At 35.0% G+C, this 21,989-nt stretch overlaps 6 protein-coding genes across 6 annotated transcripts; 3 read left to right on the forward strand and 3 right to left on the reverse strand.

Annotated features, from left to right (window-relative positions):
• Positions 1-1,600: 1,600 nt before the first annotated feature.
• On the reverse strand, positions 1,601-7,607 carry LOC107188647 (E3 ubiquitin-protein ligase KCMF1-like). Its single transcript, XM_015576973.1, has 8 exons — positions 7,419-7,607; positions 5,766-5,933; positions 5,547-5,686; positions 5,259-5,455; positions 4,670-4,862; positions 4,381-4,592; positions 3,601-4,042; positions 1,601-3,075 (listed from the first exon to the last, which is right to left on the reverse strand). Exons 1-8 carry the CDS (start codon positions 7,432-7,434, stop codon positions 2,893-2,895), a joined length of 1,551 nt encoding a protein of 516 aa, XP_015432459.1. The 5' UTR covers positions 7,435-7,607; the 3' UTR covers positions 1,601-2,892.
• Positions 7,608-8,220: 613 nt separating this feature from the next.
• On the forward strand, positions 8,221-9,979 carry LOC107188674 (dihydropteridine reductase). Its single transcript, XM_015577005.1, has 5 exons — positions 8,221-8,310; positions 9,112-9,195; positions 9,270-9,516; positions 9,592-9,784; positions 9,872-9,979. The coding sequence occupies exons 1-5, from the start codon at positions 8,221-8,223 to the stop codon at positions 9,969-9,971; spliced, it is 714 nt and encodes a 237-aa protein (XP_015432491.1). The 3' UTR covers positions 9,972-9,979.
• Positions 9,980-11,301: 1,322 nt separating this feature from the next.
• Positions 11,302-12,294, reverse strand: LOC107188677 (ATP synthase subunit e, mitochondrial). Its single transcript, XM_015577008.1, has 3 exons — positions 12,206-12,294; positions 11,588-11,744; positions 11,302-11,451 (listed from the first exon to the last, which is right to left on the reverse strand). The coding sequence occupies exons 1-3, from the start codon at positions 12,257-12,259 to the stop codon at positions 11,417-11,419; spliced, it is 246 nt and encodes an 81-aa protein (XP_015432494.1). The 5' UTR covers positions 12,260-12,294; the 3' UTR covers positions 11,302-11,416.
• Positions 12,295-12,875: 581 nt separating this feature from the next.
• LOC107188670 (WD repeat-containing protein 91) lies at positions 12,876-16,990 on the forward strand. Its single transcript, XM_015577000.1, has 8 exons — positions 12,876-12,995; positions 13,577-13,841; positions 13,926-14,041; positions 14,438-14,625; positions 14,777-15,092; positions 15,157-15,278; positions 16,012-16,666; positions 16,841-16,990. The coding sequence occupies exons 1-8, from the start codon at positions 12,876-12,878 to the stop codon at positions 16,988-16,990; spliced, it is 1,932 nt and encodes a 643-aa protein (XP_015432486.1).
• Positions 16,991-17,689: 699 nt separating this feature from the next.
• On the reverse strand, positions 17,690-19,200 carry LOC107188673 (transcription initiation protein SPT3 homolog). Its single transcript, XM_015577004.1, has 5 exons — positions 19,015-19,200; positions 18,713-18,943; positions 18,325-18,639; positions 18,064-18,251; positions 17,690-17,977 (listed from the first exon to the last, which is right to left on the reverse strand). Exons 1-5 carry the CDS (start codon positions 19,088-19,090, stop codon positions 17,840-17,842), a joined length of 948 nt encoding a protein of 315 aa, XP_015432490.1. The 5' UTR covers positions 19,091-19,200; the 3' UTR covers positions 17,690-17,839.
• Positions 19,201-19,843: 643 nt separating this feature from the next.
• Positions 19,844-21,989, forward strand: LOC107188619 (zinc finger protein 226-like). The gene is made up of 5 exons (XM_015576938.1): positions 19,844-20,522; positions 20,603-20,770; positions 20,887-21,308; positions 21,430-21,617; positions 21,686-21,989. Exons 1-5 carry the CDS (start codon positions 19,844-19,846, stop codon positions 21,987-21,989), a joined length of 1,761 nt encoding a protein of 586 aa, XP_015432424.1.

Raw genomic sequence — 21,989 nt, forward strand, 5'->3', positions numbered from 1 at the left:
GTAATGTCTCGATAAGTGCAACGAAAGGTTTTCAGCCCCTGATAGATTTGTTTTTATTTTGTTTTGATTGGGTCCATAGAGGAACCCCCTCTAGTAGTGGGAATAACGCCGTTGTTCGTGTCGCATTCATCGAGGAATCACTGTATATTACACGTGCGCGTGGAGTCTTGCATCGTTCTAATCTCTGTAGGCTGTGAAATTCACGTAGGAATTGTTTCCTTTTTCCTCGTGTATGCGTTCCAACTAAATGTTACGTCGAAGCGTAAACGCAAAAAAATCATCCACTTTTTTTCTCGTTTTCTTTTTTAGCTCCGACACATTCGTATTCTTTGATTTATTTCGATTAGTTCAGCGGCGGTACAGTTATGTGTGTGTTTGGTTCTTCGTCGGAGGTACGCTACGCGCGAAGAACCCGTTTCGATATCAAGAAGACAGGCATTCCTTAATAAGGTTCGAATTTCTCCTCGAATTTTGCAGGCATTTTGTGTTAAGGTAGTTAGTATATTTTTTTCTTTCCGGTTTTTGTTCTCGTCTCTCGTGTTCTCGATCACTTTCTTATTTTTACGTAGATATCGTTAATTCACACGTAAAAAAAAAAAAAACAGAAGGTGCGCGTTATTGGTTGTCAGGGTACACTCGAAAGGAAGGGGGGGGATCGGCGAGAATTAAACGAAAGATCCAGGTGGATGTGGGATGTATACAATATGTATATATAGATGTGGACATATAAAGAGAGAGAGAGAGAGAGAGAGAGAGAGAGAGAAAAGAAAAAAAGGAAATTTAATGTTTTATCTTTCAACACCTTTGGTTATTCGTAACGTTATTATTATAAATTCGACTTCGAATCGTGAATCTTCGAGAAAGTCGAACCAGGCGAGAGCAGTAAAAACAAATTTAAAAAAAAAAAAATGATAATAATAATGAAAAGTCACACGCTACATACTTTATATAATTTTTTATCAGTTTATATGTATATGTATAATTATGTATATATATATATATATGTGTGTATGTATAATTTTACTTTGTTTTTCATCATCCACGTCTTGCAGATACACCCACAAAATTAAAGCAGCCTAAGATGAGAAATTAATACAAAGAAAATTAATTACAAAACGAAATGTACACAAAATGGATAAACGAGAAACCTATGCGGAAATTAAAAAGGAAGAGGAGGGGGCGGGCGGGAGAGGGGGTTAAGAAGGACGATGAAGATGATTGAAAGATAACTAATTCACTCGTCTGTCTGCACGAGCGGCTTCGATCACGCTTCTACTTTCAGTAGAATCTTCATGAAATGCATTCGGGTGATGCGTCACACGCACACAATCGATGCATATATCTCTTGTTTTCTTTTTCTTTTTCATTGGATGCCATTTGCTTCCCCGTTAAAATAAGAATTAACGAACAGCCCTTAGATCGTGAGTTCTCTCGTTTCGATCGATCACGAAGAAACATTCTTGATTCGCCTACGGTGCGATGCACAATAATCCGTTGCACGTACCGAAAAAGAAAATCAGGCAAAGCATCTGTCACCGGAAGAAAAAAGAAAGAAAGAAAGAAAGAAAGAAAGAAAAAACACACATTACAAATATATATATTTGATCTCGCTTCGGTACCGTAAAATGGAGCGATTAGATTTTTTATTTTTTTCCGCGGAGAAACGACAATACGCGTGAACAACGAGCGAACATTAACGAAAGAAAGAAAGGAAAACAAAAAAAAAATGAAATACCTAAGAAATAGTTTAAGTAAATAATTATTATAAGTTCGTTTGATTAACACGTTAAAGCTCTGTCTAATCCCTCCACTTTATAAACAGCGAAACTTTATGCAGCCCGTAACATGCCAAGGGATGGCCCGCCAAACTAACAATACACATCCAATCCGTGATTCGATTAATCAAAATATTACTCACAAAACAGCCTCAACTGACCCATTCGTTCTAACAACAAAGCAACTATGTACAATGTAATTTACGTGATAACCGCGAAGCGTGTGGGCAGTTGTATCGTATTTTAAACGTGAAACATTAAAAGTTCATAGTCAATCGCTGCCTTAAATGTTCCGTCCAACGCTTAAGATCTCTTCGATTGCGAACGGACCAGCCCAGGCGACAAATCAATCGTTGATTTTGTATAAAACGTGTTCGTGTTTGTAAAAAAAAAAAAAAAACAAGAAAAAAAACATAGTATAGGATACATCGGCGCGTTAGGTGTCGAAGAAAGTGTGGTACACGGTGATCAAAGACAAAAAAGGAAAATCGAATTTCACCAGCTCGAATACGGCGCTGAAAATCGTGGTGCGTACGGCAGGCACGTTTCTCAAAATTCCTCGAGTGTCTGCGTTCACGGGGACCCTCCTCTCGATGTTAAACACAATACACAATTTTCTCCGGTCGTGACTCTGTCCAAGTTTCGCCCGTGTATAGCCGCACAACCGTGAACATACGTTTTTTCGTTTCTCCTTTAATTGTTCCAGCGGTTCCGTTTGTCCTTCTCCGCCGATCTCTATCCTCTCGGTGAATCGTTATCGCGAAAACCGATCACAAGGAAAATTTTTACTATGGAAGAACGTGGCAAGACTCGCTGAGGAGCGTGTACGAAGAGCGTGTATATGACTGCAAGAAGTGAGTTATGTACATTATTTGCATGTGTCGGCGAATCAGCCCTTGCCCCTGTTCCAATGTCACATCAACGACAAAAAGATGGCGAGATTAGAGTTTGATAATTGATAAGATAGGGAGGGTGAGGAGGAGGGCATTTGAATAATTATTAATATATAATATTATAATAATAACAATAATGATGAGGTGTTCTAAACAGTGCTAGGACTAGTGCTAGAGGGTCCTGTGAGGAATTCAGGGTGGGTGGGTACGGGCTAAAGGAGGGGTTAGTGCGGAGGTGGAGGTTCCGTAGATTGGTTTCTGCCATCTACAGCCCTAACCGGCTTCCTACGTGAAGGACCTGTTACTCCAACTGGACCGACTCCACCACGAAGGTACGCTGGCGCCGGGGTCGCTATCGGTTCTCTGATAGTTCTACTAACTGGTGGTAGCAGTGGTTGCTGCAGTACCTGTATAAAACGATTCAACAGACTGAATTATGTTCTTTGGTCCCCGTTTCCCTATAGCGAAACAGAAACAAAACTCCATTCCACGTAAGAATAACCTTGTTTTGCGCATGGAACGGGATCTAAGACCGTTAATTGGTAGAAAATCGACAGAGATAGCAAGCTACAAGCAATCGCATGCATCTGAATCGGTTGGCAGTAAAGGGGGGCTGCGCAGATCGGTCGAAAACTCGTCCGATCGTGAGGTTATTCTTACATGGAACGGAGTTTAGTCGATATCAATATCAGGACATACTATAAGTAACACGTTTCTTTCACGTGTCGTCACTTGAAAATATTGAAGTAAATAAACATATGGGAATATCCACCGTAAAAATGGAAAGATAATTCTTAAAAGAAGCAATTACAGGAATGATCATTGCACTGGTTTTAAAATGAAGGAATATTATTTTATAGCTAGTAAGCTGGATAAGAAACGACATCACTTACAGAATGACTCGATAGTTTAAGTCGTTTTTAAATACTCACCAGTGGCTGAGGTAATACACTATGCATCAGTGTTTGAACCCTAGGTGTATTCTGTGATGCGAGGCTATTCGAGTTTGGGGGTGGCAATCCTTGACTTTGCACACCTGTCCCCACACCGCCAGCAGCAGCCTGAACGGTGTGAGATTGTTGTGTAGACGTTTGCGTCGCGTGTTTACTCGCCGCCGGTTCCCTCTTCGCTTCTTGCGCAACACTTAATTTCTTCGTTGAAATTGCAGTCGCGCTCGCGTTTGGTGTCTCGGGACTGGTTGTCGCGGTAGTCGCACTCGACACTGGCGTTTGCACTGTCGATTGTTGCTGTATTAGCTCCGGCAATGTTTGCGACAGAGTACTGACGATCAGCTCGCGCGTAAAGAGACTCCTGTTCGCACTTTCGCGTTCGATGTTCTGCAACTGCGAGTCGGACAGAGTACTTGTAATGCATCTGCAAAGATAAAAGGAAGATTTAATGCAGAACGCTGTATCAAGTACCGCGGTGAAGCGACACTATAAGTACGTATATGCTTGTTTTCGTGCGAAGGTTAAGAATAGCTGTATGTATGCTTTATCCTCGACGGGATTCCTTAAAATATATAGCGTTTTGGCAACTGGCACAACAATCATGACATGCGCTTTTGCTGCTTTCAGACAAAGAACATACACATACATATGTACGGTACAGAAATATACATAGAAAGTCATGTATGCATTTTTTCTTTTTTATATTTCTGGTAAGTCTTATAAAACGAAATGTGCCGTGCAATTTAAATTTCATCAACATACCTTGGCAACAAGAACATATAGTTCTGTGAATTGGTAGACAATACGCCGGACGGGTTGGCCACATTGGTCGCATTATTATTACTACTCGTACTATTTGCTACCACGCTGGTCATAGTAGTAGAATGACCTCCGCTAGTACCTCCTCCGCCGCTTACAGAACCAATAACCTGAGTCTGCCTCCTAGGTAACCGCTCCAATTGTTGTCTAGCAACCTAGAATCGGATTTGTATTGCAACACGCGTTCCGGATTGAATAGGAATGGATTTCGGATATTTCGGTGTGTACATACTCTAAATTGTTGTCGCTCTATCTGTAGCTGCATCTGCAATTGTTGTAATTGCGACGGTGTCGATGAACTCTGACCAGTCCCTCCACCACTTCTACGAACACCGGATAATTGAGAGAGTAATTCTGCAATCGGATCTATACCATCTCGATTACTTGGACTCAATCCCCCGGACGAACTGAAATGTATATTGGACCTGCAGGTCCAATGACACGCCAATGAACATTATCTAAGATGAGATGATGACGATGAACTGTTCCTGAAGTCTTATTTCGTGTTCTTTCGCAAAATCGTTCGGAGTCAACGTAATACGATGGTTTAATAATGCTGCCTAATGATTCGATACGTTAAGTATTACGGTACAAATGAGACAGTGATACGCAACTGGCATGCATTCGACGATAGAATATCAAAATACATGTACAATACAGTACTGTACGCGCGTTTGTTAATACACATGTTAGTACGACTTGACATTATTCCTCTTATGGAACGTTCAAACAAGAAATCATTGTTCTTTTTCTAAATATATAGTACTCGCTCTCTAGAATACACCATAATGTTGAGTGTGCACAGTAGAAAATATACATACCTGCGAGGTCGTGGCCCTCCAACAGCTCTAGATGGATGCGGTATTCGTCTACCATTGTTTCTATTTGAAGATGGTTCATCTAGAAAAGAGATCAGGTCTCTTGGTCCACTACGATGCTCCAAACTCAAATGTCCCGCAAAATCATCAGTCACGCTGTTAGGATCTCCTCCGGGGATGGATGCACATACCGGACAAACCTAAAATGAAATTGTATATTCGGACACTGTATTTTCATAAAGCAAAATATATTAAATGTTTCTAGACACAACACTATCTTGTTGTACATACAACATCAAAAGAAGTGTCCGGATGATCCGCAGCAACGTGTTCTTGTAATGTAGCCTCGGTGAAACCCATTCTTGTACAGTAAGGACAAGTTAAGGATTGTGGCTGCTCTATACTCACTGCTTCTCCACCGTAATATAATTCTGTCAAATAATAAATTACAATATCGGTTGATGCGATAACAAAATTATTACAGGATGCAGGATTTCATGATTCTCTTACCAAAATCAGATCTAGTAAGTATACATTGCATAGGATGATCAGCGAGGTGACGCGTACTACTTGCACCCCCGTCATAACAGCTGGCACACAAGTCATAGTCGAAACACACTAGACACTTGTACCTGCGACCCTGAAAATGCCCCTTTAAGCAGGAGTCACAACTTACTCCTGAAATAAACAGAATGACATATTAATGCTCCGTGAACAATTAATATTTCAGAAAAATTAAATAAATTGGACTGTTTTATCGAGTTTCGGAAGTTGAAGCATACATGTACGTATATACAGCAGCCAAACAATGCACGAAGAAAAATATAGTTGATCTCACAAAAGATATTTATATATACCTTGTACACAGATACATGTGTAGTAACCTTGAACCAAATCTATAAAAAGTAACGTGCTTAATTCTGCTTTTAAACCAGAATGCAAGCACATATGATTCTTATAACAAAGATTGCTCGATATATTTATGGGGATATAGATACAAACAACCTTATGAAAATTGATGATTGAATTCGGGGAAATAATATGAATTGTTCTAAAGAATTGACATAATAAAATTATATTCAATGAAACAGAAAATGAGTGCACAATAAATCAATTATGTCAATTAAAAACATCTCTGAAGAATAACCTTTGTTTCCCAGGTTGGAAGTACTATATCTAAGAATAGACTGTTAATACCTACAATAACAATCTTTCAGCTGTGCATATATATCTCTACTATTTAATGTTTATACAATCAAAGACTTTAAATATATGTAACAAAATAGTATTGTACATATATGTATTATTTATATACAGTCAAACAAAAACAGTACTCCTTTCAAACAATGTCATTACAAAGTTTCAAATATCGGTATGAACACAGTCACGATAATGCTTGCAAACTTTAATACTCTATGTGTAATTTCAATTATGTAACATCTATAGATGCAACGCAAATAGAAGAAAATGTACATTAATTTTATTCGCATAAATATTTCAATTCTGCCAATACAGCTGTTACATTTATACTTCGGAGGCAAAGTAAATTGCATTGTTTAATATTAAAATTATGGTGTTCTATTGAAATAAACAATGTTCTATCGATAAAAAAAAAAAAGAGATTTAAAATTCAAAGAAAAAGAATCAAAGATTCATTTAAGGCCAGGAAACAACAGGAATATGTTTCAATATGTTTTACAAGTCTAACATGAGAAAGAGAAGGGGATTGAAGATGAAAACTAATTTCATGGGAGTCAGCTGGCAGAGTATTCTGACAGCTGGTCAAGAAAATTTCTCTTGGAATTTCGTGATCCTGCAAGGACAAAGTATTGGAAGGGGATGACATTGCAAAAAAAAAAATTCATTGAAATCATCGGAGAACAGCATTACAAATCTACAGAAATTGGAGTAATTTTTTATAAGTGCTGCCATCTGGCCTCTGACATTAGACCCTTTGGTACAGGGCTCGCAAGAAATGTCTTACGAAAAATCTCATGCATTACAGATCTCGTAACCTCGACGACGATCCCGTAGGAATTATCCATGCAAATTCCCGAGTCCTCCATAATACGATTATTTTACCATCAATGCGAAACAAATTTAGCGAGCGAGAGAATTCGAGGCTGACTTGCCTCTGGTCAGGAACATTGCACACGTACGTACCTTCATGTCGATTCATTTTCCGTTTAAAATCTCATATACGCCGATACCGCGAGGTCTCGCGATCGAACGGTTCACAAGGTACGATTACTGTTCGCCACTGCGTTCGCTCTTCACGTCGCTCAGTGCAGTGGACACGATGGGAAAAACATTAATCGTCAAACAAAAAATTTTTCGTTAGAATTTCCAGCGTAAACCTAACCCAACTAGGCTACCGTGACGTCACACTAGACCTACGCTCCCGGAGAACGTTGGGGGCAGGGTCTCCGCGACGTTGCCGCATTTTCGACATACGCGCGCGGGAAATTTGAATGTTATTTGGTATAGTTATTCATTCTTCAGTGGAAATATTACTTAAAATCGCTGTAACATAAGTTTATACGAAAAAGAAGATTCTATACCCGATGCTATAATTCATAACATGTTCTGTGATCATGTCTTCAAGCCTTTCGTAGATTCTTCGATCTTTTGTTGTCATTAACAGAATATCAAGAAAACCATGAATGGACAATTGACAAAGGCATTGAATAATTCAAATCTAGTTAGGAATTATTCGATTCTACTAATATTAATTTGTAAGCCTATTTTATGGGTACCTTAATGAAATAGATATGTTTAGTTATTTTCGCTGATACAATATTAACCAGTCGATTGACAATCTATTATCATAGTCTTTGCCGAGATCTGGCAATCCGGCAGCCTTTTACGAACTTTTCCGAAAGTTTCTCGTATGACTTCGTACTCTTCCGTATAAAATCGCAAACACCCGAAGCCTATTTCGCGAAGTTGCTTCATTTATTGAACAATGGCGACGATACTCGGACGTGTTCTTGTATATGGTGGCAAGGGTGCTTTAGGTTCTACTTGCGTTTCGAAATTTAAATCGAACAACTGGGTAAGCAGACTAGACAGGAATCTCTAATATAACTAAATAATTCAAACATCTGTTTCGTTATCACTGACATCAGCTTTCATAGAAGTTCCGGCTCTTCCTTGATATTTCTAAGTGTATTTAACATTTGTAAATGTTACCTATCAACTTCAAATAGAACACATTGTAGAACCTTAATATATCGGTAAATAATGAGTTTTTGTCATTTATTAGTCGATAATTTCCAACAACTGTTAAGAGAAAATGTACAGACAGCGAGATTTCATTGCGCAATATTTATCTCAAAACGTATGTAAATATGTTTGCGTTTCTAAAGTGTTTCTTACTTTTTTTTGTTTTTTTGTAATTTCTCTCGTATCGATTAGAGATATTCTCTAAACAGTAAGCTTAAAATGGTTGTTTTTAGTACAGTCTGGTTATTAAATTTTCGCGGTAAAATTTACGTTCTTTTCCCGCACTATTTTGAACGTTACGAAATTAATATCTCGATCATCATGAATTGTAATTTGAATGTTGTGATTTATTATCAAATATGTCCTGTGTATATCTTAACAAGAAAAACGATTACTCTATGAGTATTTCATTAAGGAGGGAATTCTATAGTTGCTGAGCAATCCTTAAATATGTGGGGAAACTACATCAAGGACATAACTAGTGTGTCAGATCCTTTCACATAAAACCTTGAAATCTTGCTATGCTCATTAAGTTCAGATTTTTCATTGCATTTAGTAATATTATTTTCCATGCTATTAAAACAGTTATAAATATTGTTACTCTATGACCATCTTATTTTTATAATTATAGTGGGTTGGATGCATTGATATGAAACCAAATGACCAAGCTGATGCAAATATAATTGTAAAACCTGAAAATTCTTGGCAGGAACAGGTATTTCTATAATTTTTTTATGTAAAGATATCTAAATGTATATATATATTCCTGTATGTATGTTGTTTTTTCAGCAAATTAATATCTTAGAGCAAATTACAAATATCTTAAACGGAGAGAAAGTAGATGGGGTAATTTGTGTAGCTGGAGGATGGGCTGGTGGAAATGCTGCCCACAAAGACTTTATTAAAAACAGTGATCTTATGTGGAAACAGAGTGTATGGAGCTCAGTTATTGCTGGTAGCATTGCTGCCTATCATTTGAAAGAAGGTGGTTTTCTTTCTTTGACTGGTGCCAAGGCTGCATTAGCAGAGACACCGGGTAAGAAGTTTCCATTATTGCTTAATAATGATCTTTTTATACTTTAATATAAACTGTATTGTTTTGTCAAATTAGGAATGATTGGTTATGGAATGGCTAAGGCTGCAGTTCATCAACTTACCAAGTCTTTGGCAGATAAAGAAAGTGGTCTTCCAAAAAATTCTTTAGTCACTGCTATTTTACCAATAACTTTAGATACACCTATGAATAGAAAATGGATGTCCACTGCTGATACTTCTACCTGGACTCCTCTTGAATTTATAGCAGAGTAAGTACAACATCATCTGTTTTATATTAATACTCAAATGAAAGTATAGCTTCTATTTCATATCAATATTTTTATCTTATGTAACAGCCTTTTCTGGAAATGGTCGCAAGGTCAAGACCGGCCTGTTAATGGTAGTCTTCTGCAACTGATTACTAAAGACAATAAAACAGAATTGATTACAGCTTAAAAAGAAGATAGCACACTTATAGAAACAAAGATTTCTGGGATATTCCATGACATTGTACATACCTAATGTAAATGATTCATGTTTAATGTTATCTGAAATTAATTTAATATTGTCTTTAACAGTTTTGTGATTCATGGTGTATGCATTTACAAATGTTTGTGTAAATATGCATGTGTACTTCCATATGTAATTTTAAATATTTGCATTATTGTTATTCATTCCAATGCTGTAACTGTACAACAATGAAACTATGTAACCTAAAGAAATTATTTAAAAAGAATTTGTAATAACTTGCATATTATTTTCTATATTTATTTTTATATGAGTATTTTTTGTACAGTAAAATAACGCATACTTCATGCTACCAGTAACATTCCATATTTCTGATACCTATTGACAATATAATCTGATACGTTGACAATATAAAATGATGAAATATCAAAAATGTTAAAAAGTAAAATAAAGAATATACTGTTAAAGTGATTCAGTGTATTTTTGTTATTAAAACATTATGCATGCTAGTTATTACCGTATTAGACATTCAATAGTTTACAGGATATTTAATTTTATCTTTATAATTTTTATCTTCACTTCTTATTTCAAATAAGAGTAGTGAAGTGGATGCGGTACAGGTTCGGAAATGGGCGGATTGGTGCCAGATTCCTTCTAAATTGAAAATGTGCTTTTTTAGCTGAAAAAGCTAATTTTTTTTAAAGGTACTACGGTATTTACATATATTCGAAATTTAATTTACAAATGTCTGTTTTCCATAAAATATGTTTGAAGCTATTATAGTGATGGTTGCACTTCATGGCAGTCATGTTTTTAATAAATATTTACAGATTACTTAACTGACGAGAAATGTATACTTTAAAGACAAAAATGCCAGTGCCTGGATAGCTCAGTCGGTAGAGCATTAAACTGCATAAGCTCAATTAGCTATGAGTTACACAGGCGAGTGTACAAATGGTTAGGATAAACTCTGACAGATTGGTATTTTTTGTATGTTTATTGTTACCATCTACCTGTGTACCTGATTTATATCTCTGTCAATCAACATGTTTAAAACAAAAAAAAGTAGAGCATTAGACTTTTAATCTAAAGGTCCAGGGTTCTAGTCCATATTCGGGCGATTTTTTTCTTTCGAAAATTGTCCACATTTTAGATAATTTATACAATATGTTACTAATAATATGATATAAATTTATTTAACTAACTACAATAAAAATTCTAATATAAAAAAAGAGTATTAAGAAATTTGGAACAATTAAGATTTGATAGTAACATATCGTAAATTTCTTTATTTCACAGATGTGCAATGGAAACATTACACTTAATATCTACTGTGGATTCTGAACATAAATTTACATAAAGAAGTTTTTATTGGATAAATTTATTAATAATAATCATCTATACTAACAATGCAGTAATGTAGTGTTTTATTTTCACTTGGACAGTTCCTCTAGCATTCGCATCTCAGCTAAAACAAAAATTCATAACAATAATTTAATAAACATGTAAAAACACATTTCCAAGGTCTGTTACTTTGTATGTAGATTAACGATACCATATTAACAACCCCTTCTAGTGACTATTATTTGTATTGTATTTTCTACCTTCAAATATTCTTTTCTTCTCTTCTGCAAGTTTTGCGTCCCTCATAGGTTTTTCTTGTAATTCTTTCTCACGACGTGCGTCTTCTATTCTCTTGAATCTGTGTTGATGAAAGGCTCCATATAAGATTCCAGTTAACAGAAGACTCCATCGTGCAAACTATATGAAATATAATTATTACAACTACTACTTATATGAAATATTATGATCTAGCCAGCGTTTCAAATAATCTAACAAAAACGATTAAATTCAGTAAACGTAGGGAAAAGAAAATCAATAAATTTCTTACTCAGTTTACACTTGCTCGATGTTCAACTGCTCGAACAGGTTAAAGAATAATAGTCACACTCGTTGTAGACGGTGTTTTTTCAATACTAATAGCGCGATGAAAAGAATACGAGTTATGTTTTAGGACATTTAATTTGTTGTACGTTAATGAAATATAACTTCACTAAATTCCATAAAAAATTATGTAATATAATCAGATTGAAACCAGTGTGCATGAAACAAGTTCATTCAAATAACAAAAGAAAGACTGAAAATCAGTTCTTGCGATAATTGTTTCAAATATTCGATTATTTCTATTTCCGAATTTCATTGAAACAACTGACGACACTTACTTTTATAAGAGGAGATACCCGCAAAGGTCTCGGAGCTGCTTCGACAGTCGACATTTTGCCACTGTGTTAGGGAATAAAGTTCTGTCCGCAAAGAAATCTTATCGAGAGAGACAACTGTAGATTAGCACCCTCGCGAGCAACTCTGCTTCCGCTAGGAGAAAAAGTGACGTGTGGAGAAAGGCCTCCTACCACTTCGTAAATTTATTTCACGTACTGAAATAAATGTTAAATTGAATGTTAATTTGACATAAATTTCAGTAATTCCCGAGACCAAGTGATAGAAGGCTCTTTTCCTACACTACAAACACCAACTAGGTATTCTAATTCATTTTACTACAAGTTACATACATATTCTTAAATTAAAATTATATTAAAGTTGAATTGAGTAATTAATTTCCCCAATTTCCGTCTCAAGAACCTCGTCTGTGTTTAAGTATGGATTAATTGAGGATGCGTCTTTAGGCTAGAAATATAGCGCCACCTGAAAGAGGCCAGTCACCCGTTCATGGAATAATTTTCCCGAGGGAGTTAAGATTGGCAGTATTGTCCGTCAAACGAAACACGCGAAAATCCGCTGCATGTTCAGCAAGGATCAAAATGGCCAAAGGATGACAATACACAGCTGTCAGTTGAACGAAAAATCAGATATTACAAAGAAAATCGAAGAAAAATGTCTCATATTCAGTATGTGGACGAATTGGTCAAAGAATACCTACTCTTCAGAGGCTTCAGTCAAACTTTGAAAGCTTTCGATAATGACTTAAAAGCTGAGAAAGAGAAAGGCTTTCGGGTAAGGATGAAGTAAACGGTAATAGAAAGAGAACAATGTGCAAAAACAGTACCTATAAACATTATATATATACTAAAGAAAATATTGTAATTGTATTTCGAATGTTTTAATACAATATAGTATACACTATTGTCTCAGTATCTGTGTAGTACAAAGTTTAATGGAGTTTTTATTCTATCTGGAACCCAATAGAATCTTTAACTCTTTGAAACACAGGATTTTACAATAAAAGAAATACCTACTTGCACATACATCTTTTTGTATGAAATGTGTCAAAATATTATTCTACTTGAATTATGTTTTATTTTTAGTAATTCCAAGATTTAAAGGTGGTATGAATAAAGTCCCACTATGCGAATTGGGTACAAAAAAAAGGTGGGACATTTTTCATACCACCGTGCCTCAAAGAATTAACAGAATAAACAAATTTCTGTCAATTATTTTATACAAATTTAAATTTGCATTGCCATAACAATTCAATGTTTATTATGTTATCATTAATTTGAATGCTTATAGTATTTACAATATTTAATTCCGGACAACTTTTAACAATTAGTTGATTTTTAATTGCTTGTTATTAGGTAGATAAAATTGTCGATCAACTGATGCAATATGTGTATAGTTACGATTTGACTTCTTTGAGAGAACTATGGGGACATTTAGACACAAGAATGTTTTCTCGGCTAGAGAGCCACTTTACATCAGCTGTGAGAAAGTTAGAAAATGCTGTTCTAAAAATGTATTTGGTCAACGCAACATTGAACAACAAGCAGGATCGAATTCAAGAATTTTTTATGAAGATGACACCAGAGCTGCAGGGCCATTCAGAATGGAAGGAATGGTTTGGTAGGCTGTCCAATCACTTTCTTTTGTTCTGGCAGTACAGAGAGGAAGAAGACAATTTTGTTTCACATGTTTTTTACTTCACAGCATTGCCGTTTGTTAAAAATCCTGAAGACAATCCAGCGTACTCTGTACATTTTAGTAGACAGTGGCAAGACACTATGTTACTCTCCCTGCACAATTTTCTTGCTACTATTTTTCAAGTAGGTGGAAGGTATTTTGCATCTTGACTCTCACATTATAGATTATTCAGTTGTTGTGAAGATTGTACACTGATGAATAAACTTGGCTTCCGCTTAAGGAAAAAGTGAGGTACGCGAAGGGCCTCTTACCATTTAGTTTTGGGAGTTATTGAAATTTATGCCAAATTAACATTTGGTTTAACATTTATTTCAGTACTTGAAATAAATTTACTAAGTGGTAGGAAACTTTTCTTCTACGCCACTGTTTCCTACTATTTCAAACGGACAGAATGCATGGCACAATCTTCTGATGAATAGGAATTGTAGAATTATTTCACTACAAAAAGATATTTATTATACCGCTACAATAATAGTTTCGGAAAAAAAGATTGTCTAGCTAGGATCTTTATTTTTCAGTGTATGCCACTACCAACACTACTCACTATAGACGAGGATACAAATAGATTAAAACGACTGCAAGAAGAGAACGAAGTACTGAGGCAACGTTTAAATGATTCAGTTAAGATAGACAATGTAATGGATGTAAATCCTGGACCAGCTCCTCAACATCCACCTATTATGGATGATTTTTATATAATAGCGCAGTAAGCATTCTGTTTATCCTAACAGTTGAATGATGAGAAAACAGAGCATGCAAATATTTTTCGTACGCTTGGAAGATATTAAGTGTCTTGGTTTTTTTTTTTTTGTTACAAATTATACACTACGCTGATACTTTACTTTATATTCGAACAGAGAATCTCCTCTACTAGAAAACCCCAAGACTCTAAGGAACCTTATTAGAAATATAGGTGGTGGTTCTAGTCCAATTTTAAATAGAAAGTCTGCGACAAATTCGAAAAAGGCAGCCGAGCTTGAAGCTGTATCAACGAAAAGAACGAACACTAAGGGGAAATTGAGTTCCATCAGTAAGTCCGAGACCGTTACCAAACGAAGTATTAGCTGTGACTCAAGATTAACTAGCTCTAGGAAACGAGATTCGTCCATTGACGCGGTGGCCGAACGGAAAGCGAAAGATAAAATTGATTCTACTTACATTCTTCTCAGCCAGGTAACACAATTCGCTTGTACCACGGAACTTTTACAAATTTCACGCGACAGAAACTAACTTTTAGGAAGAGTACACGGAGCACAAAACGTCCATAATACAATGCAAAAGTAATGCAAGCGGTTCGTACGTCGCCACCGGTGATGCCGATGGTGTTATTAAAGTGTGGACACCGATACCATCGCCAAAGTAAGTAATACTGCTTTAATTTGTAGGTTACTGTTTTCATCTACAGTGAGTAACTTTAATATTCGGACACTATACAATTTTTATGTAGTCGCACTGTAATTTTGTTCATGAAAAAAAAAGACATATCTACTTGTATATAATATTGCTACATTGTCTCCAATTAACAATAGCATAAAATTTATTTATATAATGTGTAGTGTTGACGTTATCTTTAGCGATGAAAGTAAGTTTAACATCTTTGGATCTGATGAATGGTGTGGCGAAAGAAAAATGAAGAGTTTAATATGTAAAACACGCAGATGGAAATGTACTTGTATTAGGATGTATATCAACATTTGGGACTGGAAAATTAGTTTCTATTGATCGAAGAAAGAGGTCATTCGGCAGGAAGGATATCTTACAAAATATTAAATCAATCTATTGCTTGTGAAAATTAGATAAAGAATTATCAGTTTTCCAAAGTGTCATATTAATGTAACGTGAAATCAGACACTGTTTTGTTTAAAATAGAAAGTATAGTAAGTGTTATGAACTATATAATTAATGTTCTCATTTTTGTTAAGTAGACTCTTTGTAATAATGTAAATTACAACTCGATATTTTCTTCCATTGTCACGAATAAAATTACAGTCCGACAAAGTAGAAAATTGTATAATGTCCCGAATATTAAACTTACTCACTGTATTACGTCAAGTCGTAAACATAACAATACCTAATCCTATTTATCAAACAGGACTGTTACTACGTATATCTCTGCTACAGCGAATTCGAACAAAGCTATAACAGCATTGGACTGGATATCGAAAAACGAGCGTTACTTTTTACACGGCGATAACAACGGTTTGATTCAATTACACGATACACGTGACTGTAAAACTCTATGGGACATTCAACATGAAAATTCCCGTATCATAACTCTGCTTTGTAATCCGACCGAATCCACGTTCGTGTGTTCCGTATCCGATTCGAACGGAGGGAAGCTTCTATTGTACGATATTAAAACGAGAAAATTAGAGAGAACTTTACCATTGGAACAAAGCGTGACCGCTTTGTGTTCCGCGTTTAATCATAACGGGCAACTTCTTATCACCGGATTATCGAACGGGAATATATTAATTCATGATCTCAGACGAAACGAAATTATCGATAATATTAGTTGTCACTCGAGTCCGGTAATCGATATAGAATTAATCAACGATTATACGAACATTTGTACCCAAAGTGAAGATGGTAAACTGTGTCAAAGGAGTCTGAACCACTCGGGGAAGATTCTGTGGGAAACAAAGATCAAAGTGGAGAAAAATACTGTCCATGGAAAACTGTTTACTTTCGACCAAACCGGTAATTATATGTTACTCTGCACTCAAACTGGAGGAAACATATACAAGGTATGTAGTATTCCTTACGTGTGACCACTTGAATCTCTACCAAACCTTTTTTTTTCAACGCATATATATTTTATATGTTCTGATGTTCGAAAATAATTAGAACATATGGAACAGTTAAAGAAATCAGTAATTGTATTTTTGTTAAATTACTACTAAACAAATTATTTTTCACAGATGCCACCCGGTGCACAAGCCAAAGTGTTAGAATTAGGTGGGCACAAAGGAACGTTGTGTTGCGATTGGTCCACCGCTAATCAGTCTGGAACTTGCATAACTGGGGGTGCCGAAGGGAAAGTACGGGTCTCGACACTGCTCTCACCATGATACAAAAGCAAGATTAGTATCTGCGTGAATTCTTAAAAACGGTGTAAAATCGGTCAAATTAGCTCAAATTTGTAGATATTAAAATACTTCGTATCTTCAGCGTTAAGAAGAGGTTTTCGCAGTCATATTAAGGGTGAGTTAGAAGAGTACTGGAATATCTCTGCTGGAATGGACAATACAAAAAATGCAAGAGTGAAACATACACGAATCTTTTTAAGACAAAAATATTGATCTTGATCATTCAGAAGACATTGTGTTCTTTTGGGTTTTTTTTCAGAAGCAGAGATATTCCGGAGTTCCGATTCTCGTGATTCATCCTTTAAAAGGTTGGAATTTTAAATAGTACCATCTAAGTGATATGTGCGACGTATCATAAAACTGAAGGGAAAAATGTTTTATAAAGAGTACAATGAACATAAACGTATCATACACTAGTTCAAAGCTAATTGTATTATAAATCTATCATTACATTCGAATCAGGGACTACCAATTGTAAAATATATCGAAATACTGTAAAAAGGGATACTCTGAATTTTACGTTAAAAATAGGTTACATGATTTCAAGATTTTATAAAAAGAACGAAATTGCACTAATGTGCATAAGTAGTGGTCATGTGAAAACCTAGTGCTTTAAGTTATACAATGTAAGAGGTACAGGAACATGTCAATAAACATTGGTCAATTTTAAAGTATCCCTGTATTGTTAAGTTAATACACTAAATGAAAAATCGAAAAAAATATTTTTAGTCTAAAATACTGACAATGCATTTTAAATTCCAGTCTATGAACGTAACAAAATATCTGTCTGTTCATATTACAAAATTAATTCTTACCCTTCTGGAATCTATCTCAACAGGCAAGAAGCTTTAAATGTGGTTTTCTCATCGAGCAACGATTGAATGGACCTGTCATGTCTAATTGTGGAGACCAATACCGCCTGAGAGCTTCAATTATTTCTGCGGGTGTTATTGGTTTTGTTACGGCAACCTGGCAAGTAAATAATTGTACAAGGTTTTTTGTTTTTTATATTTTTTCGTATTGTGTTTTCAAATTTTATTCAAGTAGGCACAAACCTTGCCATGGTAATAAGGTTTATAAGTATGTGGATTCACGTAGCTAAGTCTGAGTCGATCTATTGCATCTCCATAAATTTTATTTTGATCCTGTCTGACTAGGAATGCTAAATCCACAATCTGCGCTACCATTTCATATGCTAAATACCCTAAAATTGTGTACCCTGGTTTTGTTATTGTTATATCATCTACAAGAAATTATAACATTTAATATTCCAAATTGTGTTCAGTTAAAAACACATGTCCAGTTTTAACACTCACTGTCTGATGAAAGCCAATCGCTGAATTTGTGTCTATTTTTATTCGCAAAGGATGCGTTCCTTGCTTTGCTAAATTTCAAATATCTGGCTTCATCCATAGATCTTGTCATGATTTCGGCACGAATACATCTGTGTTGTTTAATTTCATCTACAGTGGAAGCATCTTCAAGAAGTTCACCGGTGTTGTCAATTTGATTAAGAAAACTATAAAATGGTCCCCTGTGTTTGGAATCTTCTAAATTTTCATTGTTTAATATATCCTTAGGTACATCACTTTCTATTGCTTTATGTATAGAAGACTTATATTCCTTTAACTCTGTAACATATATATGCTCGATTAAGCATTCAGTGCAATACATTTTAGGATCTAATAACAATATTAGACTTGCCTAAGTACTTCATAAGACGTTGTAACTTCACTTTGTCTTTACGTAACAAAAAGATCAGATCTTCGGCAGAAATGCAAGTAGCTTTCTTTGAATTTTCTTGTCTCTCCGATATTTCAGAAGCTTTTCTTACAATCGTTCTCATTTGTTGCAGAACTACTTCTTCCACAATTTTCGCTGATTCCATTAAAGGTTCGCTACTGTCTCCAAAACCATGCATCATTTGTCGAATCTCTAGTAAGGATTACAAACACTTTATAATAAAAATTTTTAGTGATTTCATTTTATAGATCCGTTATAAATACCGGCTGTATAATTCACAGGTTCATTTCGAACGAATTGTGAATCGGTCGCTGATTTCGAGAACGTGGACTCAGCCATTGTTATAGATTAGTTGTTGATATTCATTTTGCAATAGTAAAATAGAAACACTGAAAAACTTTATATAAACAATACAAGTAACAATTCACTACTTATTGTCACAGGTTATGTATTACACATGTTACCATAATAAACTGGCACTCCCGTTAATTATAACATTTTATTATTTGGATATTCATATATCGTTCTAATTGGAAGTAATAATGCGAAATACTATAAAAAAACAAAACATTCTCAAAACAGTTATGCTAGTTAAAATAATTATCTTGTAATTCGGTGGTTATTAATGGACATAACAAAGAAACTGTCACTGCGTGCACAGAAACCACAGAAGTTATAACTGGACCGTGGTTTCTAATTGGTAGAAACTGTAGACACGTGTCAGACAACCAATAGGATTACACAGTTTACCTAGGCATCCTTATGTATTTGGTGAGAGTGCTCAAAAGAAACGCGAATTGAATGAATCGTGTATGTATGCTTATAAATAAGAAATTTTTAAATGTGTCCTGCATATTTCGCCATTTTCATCACAGAAACGATTGTTTTAAAGTTACCTGATGTACAAGATTATTATTGACATGTTATGTTGCCGAACAAGGTAAAGGTTACATTTGAAATGCATTGTCAAAAAGTAATGTACGATTATCAAGCAAAACGGGCAGACCTGTGCTTGTTATTCGTTATAAAAGAATATTATAAAATATTAAATAATACATCAGGAGTTTCGTGAAACATTAATAGTACAACAAAATGATGCCTACGTCTAATACATTCTGTCTAGTATGCAACATCAACCTTAACGCTTCATCATGTATAAATATATTTTGCACATCTCTCCCTAATGATGGGGAACTGTTAGCGAATTTTATTTCAAAAGTATTGTGTATAGCTCTTCCAGAATTAAGCAATCCTTACATCTGCTCACAATGTTATAATTTGTTCCAAATGTTGGAACAAGCGCAGAAAACCGTTTTAAATATACGTTGTGAAATTTTGAAGATATATTGTGCTACTGAGAGAAGAAAAAGTATAAAAGCATCGGTACATAATGGTGCAGGCTTAAACACAAACATAGTCTTAGAGAAAAACAAGGTAGACGTAAGCTGTGGCACTGAATACTTGAAAGAAGGATCAAACTTGCAATCTTTTCAAATTGAAGAACTGGTTAAACAACAATATGTTCAAGATAAAGTAACGAATCCAATAATACATCTTCCAAATCTAGAGTGTGACATTAATATTAAGCCTGTAGGAGAGTCAGAGGATTTAAAGAGGAACATAACAGACTGCAATGAAATAGATGATATAAGCTCTAATGATTACAGTAGTCGTAACAATATGAAGAAGAAAGATATTGTACAAAATGGCATGGTCTGTAATTTAGTACCATTAACTAATGATAATAATATATACAATATTAGTCCTCAAGGTAAAAAAAATACATCGTTGTTAATACTATAACAAATTATTTAAGTAACTAAATAATTATATTTTCTTAAACATCTTCAGTGGGTGTGGTGAACTCTGGGAATGAATTAAAGAGCTTAGTAAAAACAAATTCTATTTTGTCCGACAATAAGCTGCAAGTACAAAACATTACAGAGTCCATTGACTTAAAGTGGAAGGAAATAGATGAAAATGTAACAGGGGTAAAAGAGAACACCGAGATCACAACGGGTAATAAAACTTCCTTGTATTCTTTACATTTGTTCATTGAACTTTACATATTATATTTTTATTTACTCAAATTCTTATATATGTATATATATATATATATATACACATATATGTAGTATTGAAAGTTGATCAACTAGATGTTCCTATAAAATCTGGAAAATCATCAAAGTACAATATAAAATCAATGAAGTATTCTTGTTCTACTTGCGGTAAAAAATGGAAAACGTCAACCGAACTAAAAACACATGTAAAAACTCATTCTTCGTTGAAACCCTACATGTGCGAAAAATGTGGTCAGGCATACAAACATAAACATGCATTGGAAATACATATAGGAATGCATAACGGAATCAATCCATTTCAATGCAATTTCTGCAATAAGTGTTTCACGCAAAAGGGAGCACTTATGAGACACCTACCGATGCATACAGGTGAGATGCCTTATCAGTGTGAGTTATGTGGTAAAAGATTTATACATCACACATCGTACAATATGCACAAATTGTCGCACAGTGGAAAAAAGTCTCACAAATGCCATGTGAGTAATATTTGATGTTAGTCATTCGTTTCTTTTTAAATAAATGATTTCTACCTTTGAACAATAGCGTACAAAATGATATTTGAATAAATACTAAAATGTTTGTTTTTTTTTGTTGCAGATGTGTGATTTATATTTGTTTTCGACGTCGCACTTGAAAAGACACATGCGAGCTCATACTGGCGAAAAACCATACAGTTGCACATTATGCGGAAAACGTTTCGCGGAACGATATAATTTATTGGCACATCAAAAAATTCATGATCCGTTCGACGATAAAACGAAGAAAACCAATGAGTCACGATTCCAGTACGTGTTTGAATTGAAAAAATTTGTATTTTAGTTTCACGTATGAACTATACTTACTTCATTTGCAGATGTGATTGTTGTAATTTGGTATTTGAACAGAAGCAATGCTTGAACGATCACATAAAACAACAACACGTTACAACAGATGATGAATCTGATCTTAAGAAATCATATACAGTCTTTTCAGTTCAACCAGAATCGAACGAATTGTCAAGGGGTGTAGATTCTGAAGATAATATATTGCAACAAACGTGGATACAAATGAATCGTTCTAAATTAGAAAACGTTGGCAATCAGACGAAGTTTGTGTTTCTGCAGAATCCTCTGTCTGAAATTAATGAGACTTCCTTTGGAGTTACGTTCAATGATTAG

This window comes from Dufourea novaeangliae, unplaced genomic scaffold (assembly GCF_001272555.1).
Source record: "Dufourea novaeangliae isolate 0120121106 unplaced genomic scaffold, ASM127255v1 scaffold139, whole genome shotgun sequence".
Taxonomy (NCBI): domain Eukaryota; kingdom Metazoa; phylum Arthropoda; class Insecta; order Hymenoptera; family Halictidae; genus Dufourea; species Dufourea novaeangliae.

Coding starts and splice junctions, on each gene's coding strand:
- LOC107188647 (XM_015576973.1), bottom strand. Junction 5,687..5,765: donor ACTTACTAGATCTGATTTTG/GTAAGAGAATCA, acceptor ATTATTTGACAG/AATTATATTACGGTGGAGAA. Junction 4,593..4,669: donor TAGAGCGACAACAATTTAGA/GTATGTACACAC, acceptor ATCCGATTCTAG/GTTGCTAGACAACAATTGGA.
- LOC107188670 (XM_015577000.1), top strand. CDS start 12,876: ATGTCTCATATTCAGTATGTGGACGAATTGGTCAAAGAATACCTACTC. Junction 14,042..14,437: donor TTCTTGCTACTATTTTTCAA/GTAGGTGGAAGG, acceptor TTTATTTTTCAG/TGTATGCCACTACCAACACT. Junction 16,667..16,840: donor CTGGAGGAAACATATACAAG/GTATGTAGTATT, acceptor TATTTTTCACAG/ATGCCACCCGGTGCACAAGC.
- LOC107188674 (XM_015577005.1), top strand. CDS start 8,221: ATGGCGACGATACTCGGACGTGTTCTTGTATATGGTGGCAAGGGTGCT. Junction 9,517..9,591: donor TGCATTAGCAGAGACACCGG/GTAAGAAGTTTC, acceptor TTGTCAAATTAG/GAATGATTGGTTATGGAATG. Junction 9,785..9,871: donor CCTCTTGAATTTATAGCAGA/GTAAGTACAACA, acceptor CTTATGTAACAG/CCTTTTCTGGAAATGGTCGC.
- LOC107188673 (XM_015577004.1), bottom strand. CDS start 19,090: ATGGCTGAGTCCACGTTCTCGAAATCAGCGACCGATTCACAATTCGTT. Junction 18,944..19,014: donor ACCTGTGAATTATACAGCCG/GTATTTATAACG, acceptor AATCCTTACTAG/AGATTCGACAAATGATGCAT. Junction 17,978..18,063: donor AACCTTATTACCATGGCAAG/GTTTGTGCCTAC, acceptor TTTACTTGCCAG/GTTGCCGTAACAAAACCAAT.
- LOC107188619 (XM_015576938.1), top strand. CDS start 19,844: ATGATGCCTACGTCTAATACATTCTGTCTAGTATGCAACATCAACCTT. Junction 21,309..21,429: donor AAAAGTCTCACAAATGCCAT/GTGAGTAATATT, acceptor TTTTTGTTGCAG/ATGTGTGATTTATATTTGTT. Junction 21,618..21,685: donor ACCAATGAGTCACGATTCCA/GTACGTGTTTGA, acceptor CTTCATTTGCAG/ATGTGATTGTTGTAATTTGG.
- LOC107188677 (XM_015577008.1), bottom strand. CDS start 12,259: ATGTCGACTGTCGAAGCAGCTCCGAGACCTTTGCGGGTATCTCCTCTT. Junction 11,745..12,205: donor GGGTATCTCCTCTTATAAAA/GTAAGTGTCGTC, acceptor TATTTCATATAG/TTTGCACGATGGAGTCTTCT. Junction 11,452..11,587: donor GAAGAAAAGAATATTTGAAG/GTAGAAAATACA, acceptor TTTTTGTTTTAG/CTGAGATGCGAATGCTAGAG.